This window comes from Microcaecilia unicolor, chromosome 8 (assembly GCF_901765095.1).
Source record: "Microcaecilia unicolor chromosome 8, aMicUni1.1, whole genome shotgun sequence".
NCBI lineage: Eukaryota > Metazoa > Chordata > Amphibia > Gymnophiona > Siphonopidae > Microcaecilia > Microcaecilia unicolor.
In genome coordinates, this window is record NC_044038.1 from 110,108,434 (window position 1) to 110,124,903 (window position 16,470).

Genomic DNA, 16,470 nt, shown 5'->3' on the forward strand with positions numbered 1-16,470 from the left:
ATTAGACTGGAGTTATTATTTTTCATTTGGTTCAACCATTTGAGGGGAGCATGATCTGTCACCAATTTGAATTCCTGTCCCTCTAGGTAATACTGGCAAGATTGCACCGCCCATTTTATAGCCAGACATTCCTTTTCTATGGTCGCATAGTTACATTCATGGGGTTGTGACTCTGTTCCTCCCCCTCATAGACCTGGGAGAGTACTGCGCCCAACCCTACTCCTGAGGCAGTTTGCAGAGCATAAGGTTTGGTGAAGTCAGCCGCTCTAAGAACTGGTTCTTGGCATAGGGCCTGTTGCAATTGCTCAAAAGCAGCCTTCTCCCCCCACCCCATCCCAGCACAGCTGGTTGGGTCTATTATTCTTCAGTAAGTCAGACAGGGGAGCTGAGAGCGTGGCAAAGTGGGGTATGAACCTCCTGTAATATCCAATTAGCCCAAGGAACCCCCTTAACTGCTTCTTCACACTGGGCACAGGGAATTCCTTAATACTCTTGACCTTGTCTAAAAGGGGGTCTAACTTCTCCCTGTTCTACTTTATATCCCAACTACGTAACCTCCCTCTGAGCAAAGTGGCACTTCTTGGGATTTAAGGTTAACCCATCCTTCCTAAAAGATCTCAGAACCGCCCTCACTCGCTCAATATGGGTCTTCCAGTCAGGACTATTGATAATAGCATTGTCCATATAGGCAGCCGCATAGTCCTGATGGGGGTGCAAGACCTGATCCAGCAAGCATTGACAGCTAGCCGCCGCAGAATTTAACCCAAATGGCAAACGCACAAACTGGAATAACCCCTCTGGTATGCTGCAAGCCGTTTTGGGACGAGACTCCGGGGTGAGGGGAATTTGCCAATAACCCTTGGTCAAATCCAGCGTGGTAAGATATTGGCAAGAGATCCAGCAGCTCATCAATCCTGGGCATGGGGTAAGCATCTAAAGTGGAAATGGCATTAACTTGCCTAAAATCGATGCAAAACCTCCAGGTCCCATCACACGTGGGAACTAGAACCACGGGACTTGACCAGGGGCTATAGGACTCTTCTATAACCCCAAACTTTAACATCTCATGAACCTGCTTAATAACCTCCTGTTTTTTCTGGGAGATAGCCTATAGGGTCGGTGTCTAACCACCTTCCCAGGTTCCGTTATAACCTCATGGCAAAGGAGGTGAGTTTCTCCGGGACATGAGGTCAACACATCTTTGAAAACCTGGGCTAAATCCTCCTGCTGCCTAGGGTGAAGATTTGGGTTAACTTCCGGCTTATTGGATTTAAAAATCTCCGTTATCTGAGGGCCTAACTCTTCCTCTTGTTCCTCCCTCAAGTTAGCCATAAGGACTGCCCTTTTATGCCAAGGTTTCATTAAATTAATGTGGTAGGTTTGCCTACGCCCTTGGTCATTTTGTACCTCATAGGTATAGGGACCTAACTTGCGCTGCACAGTCAATGGCCCTTTCCACCTAGCCATGAATTTATGTGGGGATCCTGAAACCATAATCAGGACCATGTCCCCCACTTGAAACTCACATTCTACTGCACACTTGTCATAATTTGCCTTCTGGCACTCCTGGTTTTGCTTTAGTCTTTCTTGCGAATAGCCTCCTAACCATCTGAGACGCCCCTTTAAGTCCCACAGGTAGGATACAACCGGTTGGTCCTCCGGGTCCGGAGATATCCATTGTTCCTTTAAAATATCTAGGACCCCCCCCCCCCCCCCCCCGTGGCAAGCGCCCATACATGAGCTCAAAAGGGGATACCCCCATCGAAGCCTGCCCACACTCTCTATAGGCATACAACACAAAAGGCAAGAGCTGGTCCCAGTTTTCATAATCCTGCCCTAAGCCTCTTCTAAGCATAGATTTTAAGGTCTTATTAAAGCGCTCCACCAGCCCGTTTGTTTGAGGGTGATAGGCTGGTACCCCATCCGTCAACACCTCCCTCGGGAAGCCCATCTCACAGAATATACGAATCAATTCTGCGGCAATTAGTTTTGCAGAGATGTTACGCAAAGGAATCGCCCAGGTAAACCGGGCAGCCATATCCATGACTACTAAAATATAAGAATAACCACAGCTAGACTTAATAATGGGCCCCACTATATCCTTGCCCCATCCACGGAAGAGGGCACAAAGGAACAGGCCTGGGAGATTTATCTGTTACTCTCTGATAGTTCTTACAAAAATTACAGTACAGTTCTACCTCTTTATAAACCCCAGGCCAATAGAAACGATTTAAAACCTGGGCTAGGGTATTTTGTACTCCTTTATGCCCCCTAAGAGGATGGTCATGAGCTAGCTGGATCACTAACTGCCTAAACGCCCTAGGAACCACTAGCTGCTTTTTCACTTCATCCTCTCCATTCCCCTTCACTAGGCGGAATAGTAGGCCATTCTCTAGGATAAACCTAGGGTGGCTGTCCACCCCCCTTTCCCACTTGCTCTAGGGCAAACTTTAAGGATGGGTCAGATTCTTGCTCCCTATGGAACTGGGGATATTGTTCCCTAAGGAGGCTTGGCTCTGTGGGGAGCTCCTCCTCCCGTTCAACCCTGTCCATAGTCTGCTTCCTGATCCTCTTGAGCCCTACCTTTCCAGGTCTTTCCAGGTGGGGCGATTACCTCTGGGTGAAAAAGGAAGAGCTGCTCGAGGGACGGCTCTCTATCCTGGTTTTGTTTCTCCTGGGCACGTGTAGTAACCAATGCCTCCTTCTCCTTCATACCCTGGAAGAAAGGAGGCCAGTCATGCCCTAATATTAATTCCTGGGGTAACCGAGGGAGGACCGCTACGGGAAGAAAATGCTTACCCGAAGGTCCCCTAATCTCCACCCACTGCAAAGCATAATGGGTGGTAGCCCCATGGATACACTGTATAGCTACATCACCTTTATAAGACTTCTCTCGAGAGCACCCTTTCCCCCGGATACGCTGCCATAGCCCCCGGGACATCATAGTCTGATCGGCCTCTGAATCATAGGCGGTCGGTGGCCCAACTGTATGGGGAGGCTAAAGGGGGCAGGATTAGGGGTGGGGCCAGGGGTGGAGCTTAAATCCATAATTGTCTGATAACACGCAGAAAAAATAAATAAATAAAAATAAAAGTCACAATTAATACCTTTTATTAAATTTAGATATTAGATATGTATCATATGTCAAAGAATAAAGTGGTTGCTCAAAGCATATTCTAACCACAATCGCTCAACTGCAAAACACTATGCACAACTTTGTCCAAAAACACACTCATAACCTTACTGCACCATAAATATTACACTGGGCAGACCTAATACACCAATATACCACCCATAAAGAAAAAGCAGACCGTCAACAATATGAAACAAGGGATCATATCATCACAATTCTCATGTAGAGCTACAAAACACCCTAATTTGTGTTTAATGTGGGATAAAATGCCATAAATAAGTAAATAAATATAAACTTTTAATGTTGAGCACCTGATTCTCAAAGTGGACATATTCCAAACACTATAATGAAAATAAAATGATCTTTTCTACCTTTGTTGTCTGATGACTTTTTCTGATCATGCTGGCCCAGTATCCGTTCTGCTGCTATCTGTCCTCAGTGCAGGTCAGGAAGTCATCCTCGTTAAATATCTCCCTGGCAACCCAGGACACCTCCAGCCAACCCCCCCTGCTTTCTCAGCAGTAAGGTAAACAAACCATAAACCAATTTCTACAACTGCTAGAGGGCTTTCACTGCAGTTCCTGCTGTGAGGATGGAGATAAATCAACAATTTAATCCCCTCAGAGCAGCTGGACTCCACAGCTGATCCATTCTGCTGCAGCAGGGGTGAGGCTTAGTCTCTCCAAGCCTCTTATACCGGGCACCTATGCCCTGAATCCAGCTGAACATGTCCAAGACCGAGCTCCTCGTCTTTCCTCCTAAACCCACTTCTCCTCTTCCTCCACTCTCTATCTCAGTTGATAACACCCTCATCCTCCCCGTCCCATCTGCCCGCAACCTCGGAGTCATCTTCGACTCCTCCCTCTCCTTTTCTGCGCATATCCAACAGACTGCCAAGACCTGTCGCTTCTTCCTCTTCAACATCAGCAAAATTCGCCCTTTCCTCTCGGAGCACACCACCAGAACTCTCGTCCACACTCTCATTACCTCTCGCCTTGATTACTGCAACTTACTCCTCACCGGCCTCCCACTCAGCCATCTATCCCCCCTTCAATCCATTCAGAACGCTGCCGCACGTCTTATATTCCGCCAGAACCGATATACTCATATCACCCCTCTCCTCAAATCACTTCATTGGCTTCCGATCAGATATCGCATACAATTCAAGCTCCTCCTCCTTACCTACAAATGTACTCAGTCTGCGGCTCCTCACTACCTCTCCACCCTCATCTCCCCCTATGTTCCCGCCCGTAACCTCTGCTCACAGGACAAAGCCCTTCTCTCAGTACCCTTCTCCACCACTGCCAACTCCAGGCTCCGCTCATTCTGCCTTGCCTCACCCTATGCCTGGAACAATCTTCCTTTACCCATACGCCATGCCCCCTCCCTACCCATCTTCAAATCTCTGCTTAAAACTCACCTCTTCAATGCTGCCTTCGGCGCCTAACCGCTTGAGAAATATAGAATGCCCCAATCTATCTGCCCTATCAGATTAACTGTTCACTTGTCCTCTAGATTGTACACTTGTCTTTAGATTGTTCTCTTGTCTTTTAGATTGTAAGCTCTTTGAGCAGGGACTGTCCTTCTATGTTTAAATTGTACAGCGCTGCGTAACCCTAGTAGCGCTTTAGAAATGTTAGTAGTTAGTTAGTTAGTTTTTCAGGATGCATTTAGCATCCAGAGATCTTGCCAATACCCCACCATGGCTGCCTCTTGGCGTGGAGGGGGGGCAGTCTAGAGATAGTTACATAAACTTTTTACTTATTTTCTTTACTATTTCTTTGAATTGTAATTTTTTTCACACTTGTTTTTCTTGTCTAGATTTTGTAATTTGTTGTGTAAACCACTCAGAAAGTCTTCTAATGTGTTGTATATCAAATATTATATAAACTTGAAATTTCTTGCAAATCTGACCTTCTCTCTTGTTTTCTCATGGTTCATAATGAGAATATTCAGTCTTTTGTAACTGAAATGTTTTATCTCCTGGTTGTGTCTGTCCTGTCTTCAGTGCAGAACACTTGCAATAGTCTCTCACCGATTATCAAAAGTCTGTTTCCATGTCAACTCTCTACTGAGCTATATTCAGGAGGAGAAATAGATATGGCCTTTGAATTCACAGATCCCAGCCATTGCTTCACAGAAGGGGAGACCCCCAGTTTCTGATGTTTTAGAATACTTCTTGCCTCCTCATTTTACAGTATGAATTTATTAATGACTTTGCTAAATGTTCTTTAATTTCAGAGACTTTTCCAGAAACTCTGCAGTGTGTTAGTGTGGAAATTACCAGTCATGACTACTGTCAGGCGGCTTATCCTGATAAGAACATCACAGAGAACATGATCTGTGCAGGGGTTCCTGAGGGTGAGAAGGACTCCTGCCAGGTAAGAACACCCCCTAAAGTCAACCGCATGTTAGGTTATTTCACTCAAAATAAGGTGCAGTTTTTTAAAAAGCATAGTAGTTGGGTAGAGAGTGCTGTACAGTAAATTGTGGTAACATCAAACATCCTGAAAATGTGCATCTTTAAATATATATTAAGCAAGTGCATATAGTAAAGTCCAAGAAGGGATTTCAAAATGAAACCTCCAAGTGTACTTTAGCTCATCTGCCCCCCTCCCCAGCCTGACCACTGCTCACCACAATGAGAAGTGCGTGCCCCATTTAACACACCGTTTCACAGCAGGCAGACGTTTGGCTAGTAAGGGGTGAGTAATTATCAGCCTAGAAAATTTGCCCAGGTAACTGCTTGTTTATTATTTGCTTATTTATTTATTTACATTTCACTGTCTGCTTTAACTAAAATCCCCAAAATGGATTACAACAAATTCATTAATAGAAACTTAGAGGTCCATATTCAAAAACTCACTGAGAGGGTAAAAAGACTAGTTAAGTTTACCCAGTTATTGAAATAGCAAGTGAGATTTAAATGAATGTGCTTGGCAGAGCTAAATGTGAAATTGTAGCAAAATTTGGGCCCCACTCTACAGGATTGGCTACTTTGGCTGAAGTTTGTGCATAACCTGGAACAATTGACAGACAGACAGACCCATTATCATGAAGAATGGACACACTTGAACAACATTATAATATCAGGGGAGGGAAGGGACTGAGGGGGGGAGTCCGGAATGATGTTCGCTGAAGAAACCATGGCGGACACCATTCATTTATAGTGTGCAAGTGAGGAGGGAGGTATCGGGAGGAAGATTGTACATGCGCTCTCTCTTTGAAACAATGTTCTTTCTGTTTTTTTGTATTATGGGGGATTTAAGATGGTTGGTATTGTTTACTTGTATGGATAGTATTATTTATTATGCAAAAAAGTTGAATAAAACTTGAGCAATACAAAAAGAATTTACCCAGTTATCTTTTTCAGATATTCAGTGGCACATAGTTTTTAGTTTATTGAAATTTGATGTAGTGCCAAGCCTCACTGGCAGAACTAGGTGGATTACATAGGTCCAATTAAAAGTGCCACTCAATATCCATATAAATCTATCTGGTCAAAATTATACCATACACCTATTGAAGCTGAGATTCCTCAGGTTTGTGTGTTAAAAGCAAAAAAGTAAAAAATAGACTGTAATCCTTGATCCATCCCATTCCTCTTCCCTCCATAAAAATGCTGCATGATGGGCATTCCAGACCCATGACAGAATCCCCTCTTCCTCTCATTCTTCTAAAAATACATGAAAATATTTCAGTACATTCTTCTTCTCAATTCCACCCTCCTACTCTTTATAATAAAACTGATCATTACAAGCCCCCTCCAAATACCTATCCCTATCCTTATATAGCAGCCAGACTCCTAGAAGTAATAAAGCAAGAGGATTGTGGGCCCCATTTTGAAACCAAGAGCCAGTAGGGACAGAGGCCACTTGGGATTACTCCTGTTCCTTGCCTTTGGACCAATAACCACTGCAGGTAAGCCCAGAAGGCCTGGGGTGGGGGAGGGATGTTGTCATGGTCGCCTCTGCGCTCACTTACCTCCGTGTCAGGGTGTCATGTGACATGCCCTGCTGCCTTATGTGCTGCTTCTTCCTCCAGCATGCTGACTGCTGTGTGTTCTCGTGTGGGAGACCCCTTACCTCCGCGTCAGGGCCCATGTGATGTGCACTACTGCCTTACGCGCTGCTCCCTCCTCCAGCCTGCTGACTGCTGTGCTCATGTGGGGGAGGCTGAATTCAGATTGCTGCTTGGGCCCGCCCCTCGCTGACATCATAACCCTGGGCCTTCTTCTGCACTCGCCACTCTCTGCCTCTTTGCCTTGCAACAGGTCGTCTTGGTTCCAGTGTCCTGCACAGCATTTGCTTCCAGCCCTGGTTCCAGCTTCCAGCCCAGCCCTGGTTCCAGCTTCCAGCCCTGGTTCACAGCTTGCAGCTCTGGTTTACAGCTTGCAGCAAAGTTACAGCTTCCAGCTCTGCTACAGCTTCCAGCCCAGGTTCCAGCTACAGCACTGCTCTGGCTTCCAGCACATCTTCTGCTTCCAGACCTTGTTCCCGCTCCAGCACAGCTCCTGCTTCCAATCCTGGTTTCATTTCCAGCACAGCTTCTGTTCCAGTACAGCTTCAGCTTCCAGCACAAGTCCTGCTTCCAGTTCCAGCACAACATCAGCTTCCTGCTTCCCTCAACGCCTCTACTGGAGCAATCCTTTCTGTAGCGACTCGCCCACCGCTGTTCCACCATGGTCCAAATGCTCACTCATCCTGAAACATGACAGTTTGTAAGGCCATGAGCTCAGGTCACCTGTCCTGTGGCTACTTCAACAGATGGCTCTGTAGTTCCAGCAATTGTCCGGTTCTGTCCAGAATTATCTGCTTGTATTGACCAGCTACAAGAACCAGCAGTTCCCCAAGAGGGCCACTGCTCCTGTTCCAGAATTTGCCAATCCGGTAGGATTCATCATCCCCTCTGGTATCCGTCTGGTTCCCTACCTAGGTACGATGGCAACCCCAAGACTTGTAGACTTGTAGAGGGCTCATTAATCAATGTCTTATCATTTTTTGAACTTCAGGCTAGAGACTTTCTGATGGCTCGAGCTCAAGTGGCTTACATTATCTCTCTGATGGGCCAAGCACTTGCATGGGCCTCCCCTACTGTGGGAGCAGAATAACCCAGTGCTCAAACGTCTCCATGCTTTTCTAGAACAATTCCGACAGATCTTTGCTGAACCTGGGAAGGCTTCTTCAGCAGCTGTAGAGCTTCTACTTCTCGGGCAGGGGACTCGGACAGTGGGGAGTTATGCCATTCAGTTCCGCAGGTTGGCCTCTGAAGTAGAAGGGAACAATGAAAGTCTGATAGCGTATTCTGGCTTGTATTAGCTTCATCCATCAAGGATGAACTAGCAGGGTGGAATCTTCCCTGTTCTCTGGATGACCTAATCAGTCTCTGCAATTGGATTGATATCTGATTTCAGGAGCGAGCCTGAGAATGTCGCTCTGTCCGCCAGATGGTTCGGTTGGAGCCTGGCTCCCAACAGACTTCACGCTCTTCCAAAGACTCTGCATCACCAGATCCTGGAGAACCTATACAAGTGGGCCACTCTCCTATTTTGCAGCAAGAGAGGCATCGACATCGAATCTTGAATCTGTGTTTATATTGGGGTGAAAGAAGTCACTATGCCCTCAAATGCCCCAAGAAGTTGGGAAACTTTCAGGCCTAGCCCTGACCAGGGAAACAGCGCTAGGTCCGCTCTTCAGGATTACCCAAACTCTATTTCTGGTCCCAGGATCATTGGATCTTGCTCAGGAGGTCAAGAGCACTGATGCCTTTATTGACTCAGGAGCCATTGGGAACTTTATTAATGAAGCTCTAGTGTGTCATTTCAAGATACCCGTTTGAGAATTAAGTAAGGCCACTCTAGTCTCCTCCATCTATGGGAACACAGGGGCATCTCAGATCTAAAACTGTGCCCCTCTGCCTAAGAATCAGTGCTCATCACAGAGAGGCCATCATTTTCTATGTCCTTCAAGCCTTTGTCAATCCCATTGTCTTGGGTCTACCCTGGCTGCAGAAACACAGTCCTAGTATAGACTGGTAGAATGAGGAACGTGTAGAGTGCTACCTGTCATCAGTGCTGCTTAGATACTGTACAGCTCACTGTTACTCTAGCCATGACTGACATGTTCCCCAGGTAGGCTCCTGTCAGCATTATGCAGCTTATGCTGATGTATTTTCCAAGAAACACGCGGACGAGCTCCCTCCTCACTGGGAGTATAATTGCCATATTGATCTCCTCCTGGGCAAGATGCTGCCTCGAGGAAGGATTTATACTCTTTCCATCCCAGAAACTCGGACCATGTCAGATTATATTGCAGAGAATCTATAGAAAGGGTTTATTTACCCTTCCACCTCACCGGCTGGAGCAGGATTTTTTTCTTTGTGGTGAAAAAAGATGGCACCCTTTGCCCACGCATTGACTACCGGGGATTTAATGCCATTACAGTGAAGAAAGATACCAACTCCCGCTAATCTCCTTCATTGTCTTCAGGGGGCCCAGGTCTTTACCAAGTAGGACTTGAGAGGGGGCATATAACTTGATACGTATTAAAGAGGGAGATGAACGGAAAACTGCTTTCAATACGAGAGATAGTCTCAGCTGTCTTCCAGAATTTTGTAAATTACATCTTGGAAGATGTAATATCCTGATATTCTCTAGGACATTGGCCCAACATCGTGAACAAGTGAGATTTAGTCCTGCAATGTTTGCGGGATAACCATCTTTACACAAAGCTGGAAAAGTGCACTTTTGAGAAGACAGACCTTCCCTTCTTAGGTTATATTATTTCTGATCAGGGCATCAAGATGGATCCTGCCAAGCTGTCTCCTATCCATGATTGGTCTTGCCCCTAAGGGTGTAAAGCACTGCAACGTTTCCTAGGCTTTGCTAATTATCATCTCAAATTTATCCTCCATAGTGACTCACCACCCTTACCCGCAGGAGTGGCCCCCAAAAGCGCTTCAAGCATTCGAGCATCTGAGTCTGTGTGGCAGTAGATGCTTCCTCTATAATCTTTCAGCCCAGCGTGGGCAATATGTTACCTTGTGCCGCCTTCTCCAGGAAATTTTCCCCAGCAGAAAAGAACTATGCCATGTCTCGAAGGAGTCAGACATCCTTTCACAGTGAACACCAATCATAAGAACCTACTTTATTTACAACCGAGAAGAACCTCCGGGCCGATGCTCTCTCTCGATCATTTCCACATTCCAAAGAGACTCCTAAGTTTCAGCATGTCATAGATCCCACTAAAATTCTTGCCACAGCATCTACACTGATTCCACCTGGCAAGACGGGTTTTCCCAAGCATCTCCAGGACATGGTACTGACATGGGGGAAATGAGTCCAAGGTGGCTGGGCATCCCAGTATTTGGAAGACACTGGAACTCATTTTTCGTACATATTGGTGGCCAAGCATAAAGAAGGATGTGGCCGATTTTGTGGGTTTTTGTCCTGTCTGTGCCCACTACAAGCCCTCTCACTCAGTCCTGGGGGCTTCTTCAACCCCTCTTGGTACCTGAAAACCCACATAGCTATGGATTTTGTAACAGACTTCCCTGATTCTGATGGATTTTCCATTATTTGGGTGGTCATTGACAGATTCTCAAAAATGGCACATTTCATCCCATTACCTAGGTTACTGATAGCTCCTGCTTTGGCACGCTAGTTTCTCAAGGAAATCTTCCATCTCCATGGGCTACTTGCTTCTATTGTGTCTGTGGAGTTCAGTTTACATCCAGGTTTTGGCAGAGTTTATGTAAATCCCTGCATATTACCCTGAACTTTTCTTTGATTCCTTGATTATAGACAGAATGGAGGCAGTATTAGGACAGTGTTGGGCTTTTTTTGAGGGGGTACTTGACCCATGGTCCACAAATTTTAATGAAAGAGCTCAGGCCCTGCACACCAATTCTGCCTTGTTATAGATTCTGTGACTGGTTGCAGGGGACCTGGCTATTGTAGGGTGGGTCCCTCGGTGATCACCCCACCCCTGAAGGGTGGCTTGGCATTTAAGTACCAGCTAGAAAAAAACACACTGGTGTTCACAGGAATTTCCCCAAGTAAATTCCCTGGGCTGAAAGCTTCCCTTTACTTAATATGTACACAGGTATATTTGTACCAGTTAACTACTTACTTGCAGCCCAGATTTTCAAAGAGAATCTTTATTTATATGACTGTCCTCACCAGACAGGGCCGGTCTTAAGGCGAGGTGACCGAGGCGGCTGCATGGGGCCCCGCGCGGCGCACCTCAGGTCGCCCCACCCCGACCGAGCTCCAGTCCTCCCTCCCTCCCTCCCAACGGTGCACGACGGCGGCATGGTGGGAATGCTCGTTCTCCGAGTCCGTTCCCGCTGCTCCCACCCTGTCCTGCCTTTAAAAAAACAATTTTGAAGCGCCGGAGTGACAGGCAGCTCCTCGCGTCTGCCCTGCTGTCTAAAAATCTCTTCAACGTCGTTGGGCCTTCCCACATTGAGTCCCACCCTCCTCTGAGGTAACTTCCAATTACCGCGAGGGTGGGCGGGACTCAATGTGGGAAGGCCTGAACGACGTCGAAGAGATTTTTAGTAGCAGCAGGGCAGACGCGAGGCGCTGCCTGTCCCTGCAGGAAATTGACATCTCCCCCTCCAAGAGTTTACAAGTGTTGGTATGTATGAATGAAATAATTACCAACGTTAACGGTTTGCAAGTGTATTTTTCAGCAGAAAGGGGTTTTCAGAACTGCTTAGACTGTAGACGTCTTTCCATACCAATAGTTTGTTGTTTTGGCTAGAAACCGTAAAACCAGTGGTCTCTGGCTGCCAGTACAAAGTGTTCTGTCTTTGCTCTCTGCCTGACTTCCTATATTTCCATCATGGCTCAGAAGTGAGGAAGGAGGCTGAGCAGAATCAAACGCAGATGGAGATTTTTTTTTTTTTAATTAGGCAGCCAAGACAAACAACAACTATTCAATTGTCTATCAGTTCTGCAGGGCTCTCCCCCTAGTTGGAGCTATAAATCTGTGTTTATAGCCACTGCCCTAGTCACACTGCAATGCCTTCATGCACGCATAGTTTCATAAAAATAACAATAAAATTCTATAACCTGCTACTACGGGAAGGAACCAAGGAGCCTGAACCATATTTTCTCCTTATATACCTGTTTTGACTCTTTATTTATTGATTTACTTTTAATTACATATACTCCACAGTTTTTTGGGGAGCCAACTTTTACTGAAAAGACTTTTATGAGAATTAGTGATACATTCATTTGTACAGTGAAAAGAGTAGTGATCATAGATACATGAATGGTTATTTGTACAAGACTTTATTCCTTGCAAGGGAATACTGGACTCTGTAAGTTTTGATACCCTATTTATTGCACTATCCTAGGATACAAGGCCGGTCTTAGGGCGAGGCGACCGCATAGGGCCCCATGCACCTGAAGTTGCCCTGCCCCAACCGCTGCTCCCACCCGACGGTCGACGGCTGCCTGCTCCCACCCTGTCCTGCCTTTAAAAAAAAAATTTGTCAAGCGCCGGAATGGCAGGCAGTGCCTCGCGTCTGCTCTGCTAGTAAAAATCTCCTCGACTTCATCGGACCTTCCCACATTGAGTCCCGCCCTCCTCTGAGGTAACTTTCTATTACTGCAAGGGTGGGCGGGACTCAGTGTGGGAAGGTCCGATGATGTCGAGGAGATTTTTACTAGCAGGGAGGGCAGACGCGAGGCGCTGCCTGCCACTGTACACTCAGAGCTTTTCCTCTGCCGCACCCTGAACCTCTGATGCAACATCTTTTTTCACGAGGGTGGGGTGGGGTGTGGCAGAGGAAATGTTCTTGGCCATCTTGGACAGCTTGTGCTGGCTGCTGCTGCTGGCAAAGAAATTAGGTTTGTTGGACCAGGTTGGGGGAGGATGAAGGAGAAGTGCTGCACACGCGGGAGGGAGGGGGCTGAGGGGAGAAGAGCAAAAGGTCTGGGGGTCTGAGGGAGGGTGGGGGAGAAGAGGGAAAATGCTGTAATCATAGGAGGGGTAGCTGGGGGGAGAAGAGCAAGAGCTCTGAGGGGAGGGGTGGCTGGGGGGAGAAGAGCAAGAGGTCTAGGGGGCTGAGGGGAGAAGAGGGAAAGTGCTAGACTCATGGAGGAGGGATGAGAGAAGAAGAGGGAGAGGTCTTTGGGGGCTGAAGGAAGAAGATGGAAGGTACTGGACACATGGGGTGGACTGAGAGGAAGAGAAAGAGGGAGAGGTGTTGGAGGTGGATGAGGGAAGAAGAGGGAGAGGTCTTTGGGGGCTGAGGGAAGAAGATGGAAGGTACTGGACATATGAGGGGGGCTGAGAAGGAGAGATGCTGGACCTGTGGGGGGCGGGGGCATGAGAGAGAGGGGAGATGTCAGACTATGGATTAGGGTGTATCTGTGTTTGTGAAACAGACATGGCTTTCAGTTGGCATTGACTGTGCAGGATCGACAAGCCCTGGAGCTGGGGGCCTTGGAGCTCGGAGGGAGGGGTGGCCGGCCCTGGAGCTAGGTGGGGGTGGAGCTAGGGTGGGGTGGAGCTAGAGTGGGGCGGGGCTAGGGTGGTGCCCCATCACATAGGTCTGCATAGGGCCCCACACTTGCTAAGGCCGGCCCTGTCACCAGAGATACAGAAACACTCAAAACGCATGCATGCACTCTCTAGCTAGCTCTCTTTTCTAGTGCTGTCCTGCTGTGCACGCCCCCATGCCCACCATCAAGTAAAATTCTGGCATTTGCTGCCAATTTATTTCCTCAGCTGTCAGCAGCCTCTTCCCACTTTTCTCCATGTTCAGTCTTTTCAAAAATATTTCTCCCCAGCCCCATAATACCCACTGATTCCACTGGTTCTCGCCAAACACCTTGTGCAAGGCTCAACTTCTGCTGCATCCCCTCTAGCTCAGCCCCTCCTTCCTATGACTTCTCATTGGCTGGATCCTACTACAGCCTCTGTACTGGAAGGGGGGAGAATGGAGAGCTATAGTGGGCTAAATTCTGAAAAATATTCACACACTTAGCTATCTTTCTGGCTTTGAGACAGGTAATTTACAAATTTTTTTAGAATCCTGAAAACATCCAGGCAGTTGGCAATCCTAGCCTCCTGAATCCTGAGCACATCTGACAGCGCCCCACTCCCCCTAACCTTTTGGGTCTGAGGTACATGCCTAGTTTGCCTATGCCTTAATCCGGCTCTGCCGAGATCCTGAACAGGCAGCCATCTTGAACAGGCTCCTCCCCATCATTTGAAAATCTGAAAGGGAAAAATTTGCTCACACAAAATCACTGTACAGGCAAACGTTTTCTGGACAAAGGGGGTCAAGTCAGAGGCATGCAGGGCAGAATGTGAAATCTGGCGGAACTAATTTAGAGAATGAACTAATTTAGAGACTGTACTAAATTTGACTGGCCAGAGCTCTCCTCTCTCTCACTTGTAAATAAATTCTGTGTTGGGATGGATAGAGAAGGTAGATAATTTTTAATAGAAAGGAAGCACTTCAGTAAGTGGTCATAGGATGAAAGTGAAAGGGAAGACTCAGAAGTAAAGAATGGTGGATGTGTGGAACCGTCTCCCAGAGACAAGTGCAGTATCTGAATTCAAGAAAGCATGGGATAAGTACAGAGCATCTCTATGGGAAACGAAAGGATTGTAGATCTGAGGAGCTGGTTTGGATGGGCAGAAAGGATAAGCTATATACCCTCCAATATTCAAAGCTATTTCACCAGCCAGAAATGGCCACTGACCAGTTAAATAGCATTAACCGGTTATCTTCACTGAATATTTGTGGTCAGTACCGAAAAGTTAACAGCTATATTGTGTGATAACCAGCAATATTCAACACTGGCAAGCTATGTTTAGCAGACAAATCAGACTGCATAAATAGCAGTCCTATCTTTGCCCACTATTAAACTTAACTGGCCAGCGCTGAACATTCGAATAGCTGGTTAAGTTAGCGCTAGTCCAAAATAATTAATATTCAATGCTGGTCACCGGAAATAGCAAGGGATTGAATATCCAGGGTCAGTGCCAACTGTGGCACTTATGTGGGCAGCTTCCCACCAGCTGAATATCGGCCCCATAGTCTTTACCTGTGTTTCTCTGCCAGCACTTCTCCTGCTCCTCCAATAATATAAAGAATTGACTCAGCACAGCTCTGTTGCAGTCCTACCCTCCTGACATTTAGAATATCATCAATGCCTGGATGTCAGGAAGCTGCTAATGGATGTTCCAAAGCTGCAGTAAAATGTGGGATTTACCACTAACCAGTGGTAAATCATTATTCTGCTCCTCAGGAGCATTGGATGATAACATGTAGTTCAGTTACCCTGGGGGGCCTCATTTAAATGGGCCAGTGCTGTGAACATGCACATGGTTCAAGAATCACCTCCAGCAAAGAATCCATCACAACATACTACTGCTACTGCTACTACTTATCATTTCTATAGCGCTACAAGGCATACGCAGCGCTGTACACCATAACATACCTCCAAACCTAGGAACCCCTGAAGATACAGAAAAGTCACATTCATAAGTCCACCACTGTCATGGATGATTGAGCCCTTGGACCACGGTGGAACAGTTGTGGGTGAGTCTCTGCAGAAGGGACTGCTCCAGTAAAGGCATCGAAGGAAGCAGGAAGCTGTACTCAGAACTGGAAGCTGAAGCTGTGCTTGAAGACAAAGTTCTGCTGGAATTGGAAGCAGGAGCTGTGCTGAAAACAGGAGCTGCAAAAGGGATTGCTCCAGTAGAGGTATCGAGGGAAGCAGGAAGCTGTACCCAGCAGGGCCGTGCCTAGGGTCTCTGGTGCCCCCCTGCAGACTATCAGTTGGTGCCCCTCCCCCCCTCCGTCTAGCAGAGCAGGAACAGAAGGAAGCAGGCAAGTAAGCCGGACCTCAGGAAAAAATAGCACTGTATGTATCCCTCATTGATAAGTCTCTGACTCTAAAGTTTAGCAATTTCATTAAAGCAAAATGTATTTTCATGACACTTCAAAGATTTCCAACTCAAAATAGGAATGCTAATTCAAAATGTGAGCAAAGTCCTCTTAGTTTCCAAAGATTCTTTTTCTAATCTCCTTTGCACCAAAGGATATAATTCAGATCAAACATTTATCTCTGATCAACTATCTCAGATCAAATATTTATTTCAGATCAAATATTAAGGTTTCCTTGCTTACAGTCACTTAAATCTACCTAGCCTTTATATAGCTTATAGGATTTAAACACTCTTAAACTGAAATTCACCCTTTTCTATTCTTCTTAAACTTCAAGTAATCCTGAAATATTCAGATCCTTTTCTCACTAGAGAAACCTCAAACTTCAATCTCCATGAACCTCTTTTCATTCATATTTTCTC

General features: G+C 46.5%; 1 protein-coding gene across 2 annotated transcripts in view; it reads left to right on the forward strand.

The window, feature by feature from the left end:
• Positions 1-16,470, forward strand: part of LOC115475840 (trypsin-like) — a 386,859-nt gene that overhangs the window by 287,849 nt on the left and 82,540 nt on the right. The window contains exon 4 of one of the 2 annotated variants that reach the window (XM_030211877.1): positions 5,375-5,514. In XM_030211877.1, coding sequence (XP_030067737.1) covers positions 5,375-5,514 — 140 coding nt within the window. Of the gene's footprint in view, positions 1-5,374; positions 5,515-11,685; positions 11,773-16,470 lie in introns of those variants that run through there. The other variant, XR_003943109.1, reaches the window with a different exon arrangement.